The sequence below is a fragment of the Mytilus trossulus genome, chromosome 1, assembly GCF_036588685.1.
Source record: "Mytilus trossulus isolate FHL-02 chromosome 1, PNRI_Mtr1.1.1.hap1, whole genome shotgun sequence".
Classification (NCBI taxonomy): Eukaryota; Metazoa; Mollusca; class Bivalvia; order Mytilida; family Mytilidae; genus Mytilus; species Mytilus trossulus.
In genome coordinates, this window is record NC_086373.1 from 36,937,394 (window position 1) to 36,954,616 (window position 17,223).

The 17,223-nt window shown below is 31.9% G+C and overlaps 1 protein-coding gene across 1 annotated transcript; it reads right to left on the bottom strand.

Moving 5' to 3' along the window:
• LOC134723343 (protein lin-37 homolog) lies at positions 1-17,061 on the bottom strand. Its single transcript, XM_063586965.1, has 8 exons — positions 16,913-17,061; positions 12,149-12,224; positions 10,100-10,147; positions 5,140-5,243; positions 4,444-4,616; positions 2,218-2,340; positions 1,245-1,318; positions 1-562 (listed from the first exon to the last, which is right to left on the bottom strand). The coding sequence occupies exons 1-8, from the start codon at positions 16,926-16,928 to the stop codon at positions 469-471; spliced, it is 708 nt and encodes a 235-aa protein (XP_063443035.1). The 5' UTR covers positions 16,929-17,061; the 3' UTR covers positions 1-468.
• Between the last annotated feature and the right edge of the window lie 162 nt (positions 17,062-17,223).

Sequence of the window (17,223 nt, forward strand, 5' to 3'; positions counted from 1 at the left end):
CTTTTTCAAACATGATTTATTAATAATATTCTAAGTTACATGTAGCACATCATCCTCATTTAACAGATTCTAATTGCAGATTGCTATAATAGAAGTAAAGGACAAAAGTTGTTTGTTGTTTGTTGTTCTCCTAGTAATGTCCAGTGGCAAACAGTTAACAATATTTCACTTTGCGAATAAATAGAACATAAAAGACTTTACAAACATTGTACTTGTTAAATTTCTTTCAATGAACATAACAAGTGATAACTTTTTTTTCATTAGGCACAATATCTTTCTCCTTTGTGCATAAAAATGTATAACATAGTTACACTTCTATTATTGCTCATTTTCATCACAACAGTTTCTTGGTATTTTTTCCTCAGATTACAATACATATCAAATGGCTCTATTTCCTTCATATGACAAATTAATAGCCAAGAATTCATTGTTCAAGTTATGTAGAACAATTTCTTCCACTCAGTTTCTTCATCCTTCTTTCATCTGATTTTCAAATATTTCTCTGATTAAGTTCATGCTGTCTGCAAATCTAGACTCATTTTGAAATCCTGCTTCTCTCCATCTGAATTAAATAAAACAAATAACAATTAAATTAAATTACTGCTGAAATTGTAATCTGAAAAAGACTTGAAATGAAACAAATTAAACATTAACAGCTATATACTTTCTTTTGTGACTTGGTAGATGTTCTGATTCTCTGAAGAAAAAACAAATACCAGGTAAAAGTAAAGAGTTACTTTGCTAAGTACCTCAAGACAGGAGGAAACTGCATGACATGTACATTTTATTACTGTATCAAAAACAATCTTTTAATTAACTATTTGTGTCTCTCAATTACTATTCCACTGGTGCATTTCTTCTCCTTTTTTTTCTATTACTGTGGATTCGTTATTATTTGTTGAATACCAATTTTTGTGGTTTTTGGTGGGTACAGGTGAACCATAAATTTTAATATTGACCAAACTCTATCTGGTTGTAGGCAAACTTTAGGAAAACCATGAAACAAAGTTTCCTGTAATCCACGAAAAATTGGTAACCACAAAAATACAAGTTTTCACAGTACTTGTTATTCATAATTGGTTTCCAGATGACAACCCATTATTACAAAACCATAAAAATAGATTTTTTTTAAGTACTGGTATTAATAATTCTATGTGTCCTGTTTTCCATAAATATCAGGGAAAAAATGAAGGTTTTTGCTACATATATCTATAATGTACTATGGTACCACTGATAATACATACCTTATTCTGACATCTTTCCATCTGGACATGTGTCCTAATAGTAGCTGTTCAGGGGGTGGTGCAGTATCTGGATCCTGAAAAAATGAAGTGTTGACAGTTTACATTTAGTTTTTAGCACTACAATGTATAGCTTGTTTATTTGTAATTCAATGTCATTTTCCTTAAATTTCATAAAAAAACAAGCTTGGTCGAAAATAGTCATTTCATTTGAACTTTCAGAACTGAAATGGCAATGTAAAAAAGTTATTACTAAATCATATAGTAAAAAGATCCAAAAAAAATAAATCTAAATCCAGGTGTAGGACATGGTGATCATGGTGTGTTGAAACCACTTGGTGGCCTTTGACTTTTTTCTGCTCTTTCGTAGGGTTGTTATCTCTTTGACACATTCACCCTTTCCCTTTTCAATTTTATATAACTTAAATTTTCTTATCTGTTTGCAAATTCTATCTCAATGATAAAATTAAAGTATTATGTACCTAAATACATCAAAGTTGTCATAGAATAAGTTGAAAAGGTGATACTGTAGATGAATTACTAAGAATACTCAGTCACCAAGGGCCCCATTATTATTTGAGAAATCAAGATTAAAAGAAGATCAGTTCTATCTCATGTAGAATAAAATAATGATTATTTTGTTTGTCAATGTATTTGCCACAACCAAAATTGGTTTATGTATGTTTTGCAAATAAAGATATTTTATTTTTATTTAAAAAATTATTATCAGAGATTGTCATCCTAAATGAGTTTTAATTGAAACCAGATTTTGTTGACAATCAAAAATTTGTGAAATTCCTAGGTTTGAACAAAATTTTGAATAGCCCCATCAGAATGGACTAGCCCTACTTAATTCTTACTAGTCTCAGATTAATGGGCCAGTATTAGTGTCGAACCCTGTTTTAGAAAATAATTATCATATCTATTTAGAAAATAATTATTAAATCTATACATCAATATTTATTAAGTTACTTACTGCATTTATATCTAATGGTGCATCTGTGTTTGGTAATGGTTCTGGTATTCTGTAGTCTCTTGTATCATCTGGCTCAGCTTTTATTGGCTTTGGCATCAAGTACACATTTGGAATGCCGTCTATCTTTAAACAAAGAAAATCTTTCGATAACATGATTTAACATTATGTTTCATTATATATCACCTGTTATATGACATGTATGATTTTTCATTGAAATGTTATAGTTTGTGCTACATGTACTTGAAAAAATTGCCAAAAAATGAATAAAACTTAAAATTGCAGGTTGCACAATCATTTCTTGAAAAATAGAGAATGGTCTATGCATCATTAACAGTAAGTATAAAATATAAATGAAAATAAGAAAGTTCCCATATCTGGAAAAATCTATGAATGCCTTTGCCAAAGCAAATATAGGGTGAAATCAATTGTAGACAAATACAGTTTAAAGACTGAAAGACAATAAAATCTGTCGAAAGTAGGTGAACTGAAAAAGAATATAAATGTATCTGTAATGTGTCCTTACAAGGTTGCATACCATAATAATAATGAATTTAAAATTTTCAGGCAATGCAAAAAATCAAAGAGCAGATTGCTCTGAGGGATACGATTGCCATTGTTTCATTGACACATGTATACATGTAACTGGATCATACTATTTTCAAAACTAAGTCAACTGCACATGTAAAATGTAATTTACGTAATCTGAATAGTTACAAAATGGTCAATCCCGGATAAAAGTTTACGAACAATGTACTTAGGCCTATTGTAATTTATTTTTGTACTATCAATTCCAAGTTTACTTTCCACAGCAGTCACTGAGAATCAGAGTGAGAGAAGGTATTTCACTTTGTATCTTATCACCTATTTTCCTAAGTTAATTCTAGGAGGAACCCCATTCCTATAATCTCTTTAAATATTTAATTTCCTTTGGGTCAGTGATCATGACTCCTTTCCGTTCACATTCGATATATCTAATATAATACTACGTTTATCGACAGAACGAGCTAATACTCGACGTGATGCTTTGATTCAAAATTCACTTCCGGAAGGGAGGCAACTCGAAACAATAATATGGAAGACTCCATTTCGCCTGAAGGGGTGTTCTCTTTAAAACTTGACAATAAGGAATACATTTATTTTAATTTAAATGATGCATATGATTTAAAATTATGCAACAACAATAGCCCTCAATAGCAGACATACATAGAAAAGATCCCATGAGTTATAAATTAATAAATTGAGTGGGGAATCCAGAGCAACCATTCAATCTAATACCCCTTGAAGTCAAGAAAACTATACAGCATGCGCATAATTACTAAAACAAACCCTGGAACAAGAACGTATATTAAAAATGTTTATTAAACGACCTAGATGGTTCTCTTTTTTTATTTATGGAAGTACAATCTCAAATATCAGTTTCATAACAGTAACAATTGAATAAGAAAAACTAAACTTTAGTTCTTATATGACAGAAATAGATTTATCAGAATTCAGAGAACTATCACATTTTTATCACAACTAGGGAATTCCCTCTGACGTGTTTCTAAATTTATAAAAACACTAAATATAAATACTGCTTAATTCTGATTTTCCGTGTTGTTAAAAACATGCATATAAGTCAAGAGAAATGTCAAACATGGAGATTATGAAAAGAACATTATAGTAAAGTTGTTTAAGTTCAATCTTTTTTTTTGTTTTTACCTTTTAAAGCAAGACCATCATAAGAATCTGAGATGTTCCTTCATGTTTAGAATAAAACGATTGACGTGAGGGCAATGCTCTGTGACACCGGTATAAGTCTACAGATTGCTTGAAAGCAATCGTATCCCAAAAATGGACTACTCCATTATCAAGCTGTTTTCTAGTTTCAAGGACTAGAACTTTGTCAAATCTAAAACAAATGCTAACTATTCTAATATTATAATAAATAATCTAAACCGATAACAATAAATTACACACCAAATATAAAATAAGATTATCCTTTTTATTGTAGTTTTATGACTGCCCAAATTGCCGCATGTTTTTATTGTTGCAAAAGATAGAGCTACATTTGTACTTTCATGAATGATATATGAAAGATTTTAATTTCTAAAGGTAAATCAGGTATAAATTTAATTCAAGACATAGATTAGCATTAAAGTCAATGGGACATTTTTTACTGAATTTACCCCTATAAAAGTAAATGAACAAAATGAAATATTATAAACATTTCCAATGTACATGTACCTCTTCATCACTATGGGCCTCATGTTCTGGAGATGATAACTTGTCTTTGTCGTTGGCATCTCTGTCGTAAGGACGATTCTTTAACCATGATCGACAGATGGGGTACAATGGTGAATCTTCATCAAACTGGGCAAGATCTACACTTCTGTCAAATAACTTCATTATGTACTGATCTGTAAAGATAAAATATACCTATTATAATTAGATTTACTTACCACATAATATTTTTTTTTTAAATATGCTTTACTGGCATTTCTGATTTTTTATCAAACATCATTTGAAATGACATCATTTTATATGAGAAAAAAGATACATGATTTTGAAAAAAATCTATAGAAACATAGAAACCCTTGTCATTTTCAAGAAAAGTAAAAACTGGGTGGTTTTTTTTTTTTATCAATAACCAATGCTTTATTTTTTTTTAGAAAGGAGGGAAGGATGTTGAAATATCTTACTACTCTTTATGACATCAGAGTAACTGATTGTTTAAAGTGTTTTTTATTCATTATTGACATCATTTTTTGTTTATTTCATGAATCAGGTTGTCTTGGTTTTAAATTTGCTAAACACTCAATCTACATTTCACCAGATTCTGCCAGATGTGTAATAGTATTACCCCTTGGAAATAATTTTGTTGCTTCTTCCACCAAACACTTATTTATTTTTACAACAGCCTTAATATGAATATAAACTTACGGTGAACCTGTCCATCACTGAAATCAAAATCTTCTTTTCTTTTACGCTTTCTAGCTGATCTGTTTGCTGATCGTTTACTTGGTGACACAACTGGTGATGAAACACTGTAACAAGTATGAATAATTAAATAGGCAATATAGGAAAGGTGTACTGACATAAGTAGTCTCTAAACACATTAGCTCCATGGAGCTTTCGTTAGTAGAAGCCATATTAACTATGTGTATCAGTGAGAAAAATGTAAAAGCATAAAAATATAGTATATACCAATACACATAATTAACAGCGCCTGGTGATGTTTGATAGCCTGACCGGTTTCGGTCCACAAAGGACCTTCATCAGAGGCAGAATGGTGGATTAATGTTTGCACCCTATTTATATAGATATGGTAACCGGCGGTTGAGTTAACCGGCCGTTGGGTTAACCTGCGGTTGAGTTTACTGGCGGTTGCATTAACCGGCGGTTGAGTTGACCGGCGGTTGAGTTAACCGGTGGTTGAGTTTACCGGCGGTTGAGTTAACCAGCGGTTGAGTTTACCGGCGGTTGAGTTAACCGGTGAAAAATCCCAGTGGGATTTTCCATGGTTACAATTATCTATATTTAGCTAATGTTCATGTTACAGTAAACTTTTTGACATGTTACGGTAAACAGTTTTACACTATACGGTTAACATGTGACCTGATGATATAACCATATTTGGGCTTTAGCATTGGATAAAGGGTGTTTTAATAATTTAAGAAGTACATAGTAATCTTTTAGTCTTGATCTTAGGCTTATGATCCACCTAAATATCAAGTCTTGGAATAGTATTTCATGGTAGTTATGTGATCTTAATATTTGGCTTATGATACACCTAAATATCAAGTCCTGAAATAGAACTTCCTAGTAGTCATGCAGTCTTGACCTCAGGCTTATGATACACCTGTATATCAAGTCTTGAAATAGTAATTCATGGTAGTCATGCAGTCTTGATCTTTGGCTTATGATACACCTAAATATCAAGTCTAATAATAGTATTTCATGGTAGTCATGCAGTCTTGACGTTTTAGCTTGTGATACACCAAAACATCAAGTCAACTCAACCGCCGGTTAATGCAACCGCCGGTAAACTCAACCGCCGGTTAACCCAACGGCCGGTTACCATATCTATATAAATAGGGTGCAAACATTAATCCACCATTCTGCCTCTGATGAAGGTCCTTTGTGGACCGAAACCAGTCAGGCTATCAAACATCACCAGGCGCTGTTAATTATGTGTATTGGTATATACTATATTTTTATGAATAATTAAATACTTGGTGACACAACTGGTGATGAAACACTGTAACAAGTATAAATAATTAAATACTTTGTGACACAACTGGTGATGAAACACTAACAAGTATGAATAATTAAATACTTGGTGACACAACTGGTGATGAAACACTGTAACAAGTATGAATAATTAAATAATTGGTGACACAACTGGTGATGAAACACTGTAACAAGTATGAATAATTAAATAATTGGTGACACAACTGGTGATGAAACACTGTAACAAGTATGAATAATTAAATACTTGGTGACACAACTGGTGATGAAACACTGTAACAAGTATGAATAATTAAACACTTGGTGACACAACTGGTGTTAAAACACTGTAACAAGTATGAATAATTAAATACTTGGTGACACAACTGGTGATGAAACACTAACAAGTATAAATAATTAAATACTTTGTGACACAACTGGTGATGAAACACTAACAAGTATGAATAATTAAATACTTGGTGACACAACTGGTGATGAAACACTGTAACAAGTATGAATAATTAAATACTTGGTGACACAACTGGTGATGAAACACTGTAACAAGTATGAATAATTAAATACTTGGTGACACAACTGGTGATGAAACACTGTAACAAGTATGAATAATTAAATACTTGGTGACACAACTGGTGATGAAACACTGTAACAAGTATGAATAATTAAATACTTGGTGACACAACTGGTGTTAAAACACTGTAACAAGTATGAATAATTAAATACTTGGTGACACAACTGGTGATGAAACACTGTAACAAGTATGAATAATTAAATACTTGGTGACACAACTGGTGATGAAACACTGTAACAAGTATGAATAATTTAATACTTGGTGACACAACTGGTGTTAAAACACTGTAACAAGTATGAATAATTAAATACTTGGTGACACAACTGGTGTTAAAACACTGTAACAAGTATGAATAATTAAATACTTGGTGACACAACTGGTGATGAAACACTGTAACAAGTATGAATAATTAAATACTTGGTGACACAACTGGTGTTGAAACACTGTAACAAGTATGAATAATTAAATACTTGGTGACACAACTGGTGATGAAACACTGTAACAAGTATGAATAATTAAATACTTGGTGACACAACTGGTGTTAAAACACTGTAACAAGTATGAATAATTAAATACTTGGTGACACAACTGGTGTTAAAACACTGTAACAAGTATGAATAATTAAATACTTGGTGACACAACTGGTGTTAAAACACTGTAACAAGTATGAATAATTAAATACTTGGTGACACAACTGGTGATGAAACACTGTAACAAGTATGAATAATTAAATACTTGGTGACACAACTGGTGTTAAAACACTGTAACAAGTATGAATAATTTAATACTTGGTGACACAACTGGTGTTAAAACACTGTAACAAGTATGAATAATTAAATACTTGGTGACACAACTGGTGATGAAACACTGTAACAAGTATGAATAATTAAATACTTGGTGACACAACTGGTGATGAAACACTGTAACAAGTATGAATAATTAAATACTTGGTGACACAACTGGTGTTAAAACACTGTAACAAGTATGAATAATTAAATACTTGGTGACACAACTGGTGTTAAAACACTGTAACAAGTATGAATAATTAAATACTTGGTGACACAACTGGTGATGAAACACTGTAACAAGTATGAATAATTAAATACTTGGTGACACAACTGGTGTTAAAACACTGTAACAAGTATGAATAATACACAACTGGTGATGAAACGCTGTAACAAGTATGAATAATTAAATACTTGGTGACACAACTGGTGATGAAACGCTGTAACAAGTATGAATAATTAAATACTTGGTGACACAACTGGTGATGAAACGCTGTAACAAGTATGAATAATTAAATACTTGGTGACACAACTGGTGATGAAACGCTGTAACAAGTATGAATAATTAAATACTTGGTGACACAACTGGTGTTGAAACACTGTAACAAGTATGAATAATTAAATACTTGGTGACACAACTGGTGATGAAACACTGTAACAAGTATGAATACTTAAATACTTGGTGACACAACTGGTGATGAAACACTGTAACAAGTATGAATAATTAAATACTTGGTGACACAACTGGTGATGAAACACTGTAACAAGTATGAATAATTAAATACTTGGTGACACAACTGGTGATGAAACACTAACAAGTATGAATAATTAAATACTTGGTGACACAACTGGTGATGAAACACTAACAAGTATGAATAATTAAATACTTGGTGACAAATCTGGTGATGAAACACTGTAACAAGTATGAATAATTAAATACTTGGTGACACAACTGGTGATGAAACACTAACAAGTATGAATAATTAAATACTTGGTGACACAACTGGTGTTGAAACACTAACAAGTATGAATAATTAAATACTTGGTGACACAACTGGTGATGAAACACTAACAAGTATGAATAATTAAATACTTGGTGACATAACTGGTGATGAAACACTAACAAGTATGAATAATTAAATACTTGGTGACACAACTGGTGATGAAACACTAACAAGTATGAATAATTAAATACTTGGTGACATAACTGGTGATGAAACACTAACAAGTATGAATAATTAAATACTTGGTGACACAACTGGTGATGAAACACTAACAAGTATGAATAATTAAATACTTGGTGACACAACTGGTGTTGAAACACTAACAAGTATGAATAATTAAATACTTGGTGACACAACTGGTGATGAAACACTAACAAGTATGAATAATTAAATACTTGGTGACATAACTGGTGATGAAACACTAACAAGTATGAATAATTAAATACTTGGTGACACAACTGGTGATGAAACACTAACAAGTATGAATAATTAAATACTTGGTGACACAACTGGTGATAAAACGCTGTAACAAGTATGAATAATTAAATACTTGGTGACACAACTGGTGATGAAACACTGTAACAAGTATGAATAATTAAATACTTGGTGACACAACTGGTGATGAAACACTGTAACAAGTATGAATAATTAAATACTTGGTGACACAACTGGTGATGAAACACTGTAACAAGTATGAATAATTAAATACTTGGTGACACAACTGGTGATGAAACACTGTAACAAGTATGAATAATTAAATACTTGGTGACACAACTGGTGATGAAACACTGTAACAAGTATGAACAACTGAATACAATCAGACAGCAAATGAAAAATCCAGCATCAAATTAATTTATACATTACGTCATTGTGTACACATATAGTAACAAGACTATACTGTGGATTTAATATAATTCATGGTGTTTGCTTGTGTGTCAATTTCATTGGTCTAGGTTCAACGCAAAGTGTTCAGAATGAAAACAAATGTTGTGGACTTGTATGTAGAATATGTTAACCAAGGAGATGTTATTCTCAAATATACAATTTTTCAGAAATTATGTAACTTCGCATTAGGGGCATCTATTTGTAAAGCAGTGTCTAAGGCCATACTTTTACCATTAAATGGTTTACTTAAACAAATAGTGACATGGATTGAGAGTTGTCTCATTGGCACTCATACCACAGCCTCTTACATGTCTTATATTTATCTAAAAATAGGCCATATTCGCATGTTTATGCTTTCTGACTTACAGACTATGTCAGATCTTTCATGTAATTGACTCAAAAAAACTTACCTTGTGGCTAGTTCTGACTGGGATATTTCATCTTCACTCGAGACATGCCTTTAAAAAAATCATAATGATATTGATCATAAGCTTTAATTTATTCTGTTTTGATCAGACAGATTACAAACAAAAACATTCAAAACTTAAATTTTAAACACATTTTTACTTTAAAGCAAACTTCTTAGCATGATTAATCATGCAGAATTAATTTTGAAGTCTACATCCATTTGACATTTTGTAAATTTTCCGATTTTAAGCCAGTAATTCAACTGGATGTAAAAAAAATTTGTAAGGGTTCCGTGGAACCCAGTGTCTCGCCTACAATTGCTGTAAATCACAGGCTAAACAAAAATGAGGAAAAAAATCAATTAAAATATTCCTCTTGATACTATCTTATGATTGTAAAAAGCTTCTGTCCAAGTTTGGTAAAAATCTAGAATATTTAATGAATCTAATAAATGTTTTGAAAATCTAAGTCCATTTAAAAGTAAAATACAGAAAAAATGGAGTTGTTTTTTTACAAAATTTACTTCTGGATACTATCTAATGATCATAAATAAGCTTTTGTCCAAGTTTAGTACAAACCCAGGATAGTTTAAGAAAGTTATTAAAATTTCAAAACTTTTACCACAGAGTGAATGTTATGTTTCCCGCAGAAAAACTAAGTCCATTTAAAAGTAAAATACAGAAAAAATGGATTTATTTGTTTACAAAATTTACTTCTGGATACTATCTTATAATCATAAACAAGTTTCTGTCCAAGTTTGGAACAAACCAAGGATAGTTTAAGAAAGTTATTAAAATTCTAAAAACTTTAACCTCAGAGTGAATGTAATGTTTCCCCGCAGAAAAAAACTAAGTCCATTTATAAGTAAAATACAGAAAAAATAGAATTTTATTTTTACAAAATTTACTTCTGGATACTATCTTATGATCATAAACAAGCTTCTGACCAAGTTTGGTAGAAATCCTGTATAGTTTAAGAAAGTTATTAAAATTTCAAAAACTTTAACCACAGAGTGAATATTTGTGGACGCCGCCGACGACGACGCCGACGGAAAGTAGGATCGCTTAGTCTCGCTTTTTCGACTAAAGTCGAAGGCTCGACAAATATATGAACATCTTCAAAAATAGCCTCTCTACACTTTAATAGACTAGAATGTACTCCATGACTTGTTTTTTTTTATGTTGCATTACTTATCATGATTGGGGTTACATTTTCTGCCCATCAAGTATAGTTATTGCTCAAATTACAAGAAATGGGTAAAATAAAAATTTGCCATTTATGACAATAATTATGTCAAAGGTGTGGAATAACAATTGTGTTTAAATGTAGACTTATTTTCATATCTCCTCTTTCTGTTATGTCACTCTAGTGTACTATAGTTATTGTCCAAAATGCCAATAAATAAATAAAAAATGTCTTAAACAAGAATATGTCCACAGTACACGGATGCCCCACTCACACTATCATTTTCTATGTTTAGTGGACTGTGAAATTGGAATATATTTTGTAATTTGGCATTAAAATTAGAATGATGTTATCAAAGGGAACATGTACACTAAGTTTCAAGTTGATTGGACTTCTACTTTATCAAAAACTACCTTGACCAAAAACTTTAACCTGAAATTTGCACTATCATTTTCTATGTTCAGTGAACCGTAAAATTGGGGTCAAAACTCTAATTTGGCATTAAAATTAGAATGATGTTATCAAAGGGAACATGTACACTAAGTTTCAAGTTGATTGGACTTCTACTTTATCAAAAACTACCTTGACCAAAAACTTTAACCTGAAATGTGCACTATTATTTTCTAGTTCAGTGAACCGTAAAATTGGGGTCAAAACTCTAATTTGGCATTTAAATTAGAAAGATCATATCATAGGGCACATGTATACTAAGTTTCGAGTTGATTTGACTTCAACTTCATCAAAAACTACCTTGAGCAGAAGCTTTAACCTGAAGCGGGACAGACGGACGAACGAACGGAGGCACAGACCAGAAACATAATGCCCCTCTTCTATCGTAGTTGGGGCATAAAAATGCTTTCAATTACCCCTCATCTTTCTTATCAACCATTGACTGTAATGTTGCATCTAATCTACTTCTTGCAGAGCTCACCTCTGCAACACCTGAAATATAAAGAAAACATTAATTTGTATTTCATATCTTATTATATACAGAAATGATTCATGATGACATTTTACATGCATCATACAGTAAAAACCATCATTACAATATTATGAACATTTTACATGCATCATACAGTAAAAACCATCATTACAATATTATTAACATGAAGATTCTTGAAATGTGTTAGTTTGAATCACTTGACCAATAAAAGTTTGACACATTTGACACATTTTAGGGAATAAGGGGGAAAAGTTTCAAACAATGTCAGTTTGAATGTTTAAGTGCACTTTCATCAGGACAAAATATAGATAATCATATACAAATATTTTTTTTTAATTCAAACAAACTTTGGAAAACAAATAGTTTATTATGGAAATATTCATATTGCAAAGCCTTCAAGAGGTTTTGGCCATGAACCAGTTCAGCCTAGTACTTTTAAGGCTATACACTAGTTAAGCCATGGTTATTTTGGACCATTATACTTTCATCCCTTGGGCCACGGTTTTTTTATTTGTTGGTTTACGGATCCACCGACCCGATTTTGCCGATTTTCAAAATAAAAATAAAATTGACTTTTCACACTTTTTATTCCCGCCGACCCTCAGGGGCGTAGCTAGAAAGAACCGATGTGCAAGCACCTACTGCCGAGCGGAGCGAGGCGAAAATTTTTTGGGACCCTTTTATGGAGGAAAATATTTTTTTTTTGGCTTTCGGTCATAGGACAGTTGAAAGCGGAGCTACATGTAGATAGGACTTATAAACAATTTATGAATGTAAAACTATTCATAGAGCTTCTGAAAAAAGTAAATCATGGTTAATTGAAAACATAAACTACACATTTTTCTGATACAGAATTTACTCAAAATTGTCCAAAATCTGCTCTTCGGGTCTAGGCAGAAACGAGCCTCTCTATTTATTTGTCAGTATTCACACTGAAATATCGTTGAATATGCAGTAATGCTAGCGATGATAACTTGTCATTGTTCATTCTTGATCGTACATTTGATTTCAACAGACGTAGTACACTGATAGATCACCACGGTAGCACTCGCGAGATGTTATAAACCAGTGTACGTGTTTGCCATCGAGCGACCTCCCAATTGAATTCGTCAAAATTACATACCAGGTCAGTTTCGTATGTCTCACACAATGTTGAGATTTGTTCGTTTGTTATATTTCCTACAACACGAGGAAGCAGATACGGCACAAAGAAGCGATTTTCTGATAATACCAGACGCGACTCCACTCTCCAGTTCCATTATCATTTGGTCTATAAACGCAAAATAAAATGAGACTTTCCAATACTGTTTTGGCGTGTTTGCAGGATGAGTGGCTCTGGTAGTCCCTCGAACACATCGCCGTGGCATAATTTAAACGATATCGAAGGGTTTAAAGCTAATGCCGATTGGTACATCTCATTCCAAACACATAAACCGTACTCTGTAAAATGTGCTCCGAAACTACATGTATTAGACTGAGTATAACAAATTCAAATCTTGTAAAAGATACAAGTTAATTACAGTGTCCGATTTTGTCATGCATGATCTCCAATAAAACTTCTATTTTGAAACAAAATGCCGTTATTTAATGACATTTCATCAATCAAAAAAGTGACAACATAGTATAAATTTTGATTTATAAATTTTTAATTTTGCAATATTTTTTTTTGCATGCCGAACCGATGTGCACGCAACTGCGTGTTGGCGTATAGGGAGCTACGCGCCTGACCCTTATAAATGCATTATCCCTGAAAAATAATTAAAACTTTCTTCTATTATGAAATGAAATGCATTAATCATTAACAAAGTTGATATACATGTAACACTTTCTGTTGTGAAAAATAAAACTTCCAATTTATGTTTCTAAAAATAGACAAATCCATTATAACTGACCTTGAAATTTCTATTGCGCAAATAATTTTGCGGAACAAAACCTGTGTTTAAAACCAATTACAAAATAAGTTCGTTTCCCTTATTTGTCATCAGTCCGTTAGATGCATCATCTCAGAGAAATAGACTTGTCCAAATGTGGACAATTAAAGTACTGAATATTAACAAATCATTTGAAATTTTTTTTGTTTCATAGATAACAAAAAATATCGATCATTGGGATAAAAAACCGTTTGAATGACAACTGATTAACCTGATATTGTCGTTTTTCCAGTGGACGAGTCTATTACTTTTTTCGACACGTGTGTTGAAACTTATTTTTGTACGACGTTTTTATATTTTTTTTCTTTATCAGTTTTTGTGCTTGAAGACCATTATTCACCAAGTTTTCTGGAATTGATTGAGAGCTACGCGAATCTGTTTTTCTTGTTTGTGAAATGACGATTTAATTCCGTCTTTGTCAACGTATATTTGTTCCACCTAACAGAAGTTCCAGTGGAAACTTTATTATAAACAATTTCATAATAAAATTGAGAATGGAAATGGGGAATGTGTCAAAGAGACAACAACCCGACCATACTAACAAAATGTTTGTCTTATCTGCTGTTTTGTCATCATTTCTTAACATTAAGTTCGATGAAAAAGTATTGATCAGTGATCATGAACATAATACCTGTACCTGTCGGAACAACTATTCTATACTATTTATTCCGTTAGGAACATCTACTGTAATATTTATTCCTGTGGAAATAATATTCCAGAATAGTTTTTCCATTTGGAACTTATATTATGAAGGAACTTCTATTCCGTGCAACCCCCCTTTTTTACAGGAAATTATTAAACAATGTCATGCCATGTTCATGATCACTGATCAATACTTTTTCATCGAACTTAATGTTAAGAAATGATGACAAAACAGCAGATAAGACAAACATTTTGTTAGTATGGTGAAATATATATTTATTTTGCATATTTTTTCTGTTTTGAAAGATATTTTTTGTCTTTTTTTTTCCGACCGACCTACCCGACTTTTTTATGCAAAAAATCATTAAACCAACAAATTAAAAACCGTGGCCTTATGTCCCAATTTGGGACTTTTAATTATAGCTGACTATGCAGTATGGATTTTGCTATGGGTTGAGAATGACTCAATATGGTGACCTATTGATGTTAATATGTCATTTCCTCTCTTGTGGAGTGTTGTCTAACATGTCTAATTGACAATCATTTTTTTTTTTAAAGCAACTTTAAAATCGGTTCATTTGGATCCTTTGGCTAAAATGGCTGTATTTTCACCTCAAAATTTACTCCGAGTACAGACAAATCTGTGCATCTGGAAAAGTTTTTAGGCATACTCCGCATAGCATGCCCTAGATAGATAGAATTTAAATGCATTGTATGATAACTTAACTGGATTTTGTGGTGCACTTTTTTGCGTCACTTGCAAGTCTAAAAAACACAATTAATAATAAAAGTGTGACTGAAATTACTTTAATTACTTTTACTGTCACGGAATAGAAGTTCCTTCATAACATAAAGGGACGACCATTTGATATTCTGGGGGGGGCCAGGAGGATTTTGAAAATAAATAACTCAGCCTTGATAATCACAAAAATAAATGGTTTGTTCTGTGGTAGTTTGAAAATAAATAACCTGACTTGCAATGTATTGAAAATAAATAACTTAGCAGGTCTATAGCTTCTTGGGCCTTCAGCGGTATCAAAACCCTTCAAAATTTTTTTGCCTCGCTCCGCTCGGCAGAATATGTTTAACAATGCTTGCTTTTGAAAAAGGCTAGATAAAACCAAACTAAATTAACTTTAATACTATGTATGTATGTTGTATGCAATACATGTATGTTGTATGCAATACATACATGTATATTGCTTGGGAATATAAATGATTCATTTCGTGAAGAAAATTTTAAAATACTTAATCTAATTATACCAATTGTCTTTTATAATATACTTATTACTATGTATTTGTGTTTCGTTAGTCCTGTCTCGCTATGTATTATCTTAGTTTATTTGTATATATATTGTCCTCTTGTACACAAGTCATGCAAGTATGTGTCTGAGGTTATGAAATAAATCTTGAATCTTAAAATTTCTGCAGGGGATACTGATCTTTTCTGATTAAATGGTACATAATGACTTGACTATACATGTATTATTCATAATTAACAAATATTCAAAAAAATGTATGTTTTCGACTATCATAAATATAGTTGTGAAAATGAATTATCAGTCCCTTGCTTTAATGAAAATGAAAAATCTTGCTTCAATAGTGCAGAAAATGAATAATCTGTCCTCTCAGTTTACAAAAATAAATAACCGATCAAAAACAAATCCTCCTGGCCCCCCCCAGAATATCAAATGGTCGTCCCCTAAGTTCCAAAAGGAAAGAGTATTCTGGAACATTTAATATTTCCACAGGAATAATTATTACAGTATATGTTCCTAACGGAATAAATGGTATAGAATATGTGTTCCAACAGGTATAGGTATTATGGCAATGTTTATAATAAAGTTTCCATTGGAACTTCTGTTAGGTGGAACAAATATACGTTGACAGTTCAAAGTGGTACATGGCAGAAACGACCAAGGCCGAACTGGCTCTATGGCCGAAACGACCAAGGTCGAACTGGCTCTATAGCCGAAACGAACACGGTCGAACTGGCTCTAAGTCTATGGCCGAAACGTCTTGTTCCATAATTTGACATTGCAATTATTTGTTTTAATTATCATTTAGTTGACGTATGCTTATGTCCCTGTTCTTGATTTTGTCATTATTTTCACCTTTTACAGATGACATTCTAACAGACTATATTGACACCTCTGAACACTTCTGTAACAAGTTATGATAAAACTGTGTGCTCAAAATTTTTAGTTTTCCGCCATTTTCCTTAAGGAGCCGACAGACGTTTGTTACTAAAGCTGTGATTGGTTGAAGTAGGTTTTAATATTTTGAATAAATGACAGCATTTTTCTAATATCGTTTTAAGCATATCAAATAACACACTCTTAGTAAAAAGATATTATCAGAACTTCATTCACGTTTTTACTTAATTTGGGTATTTTTGTCAATTAAAATACGTGTTATTTTTTAT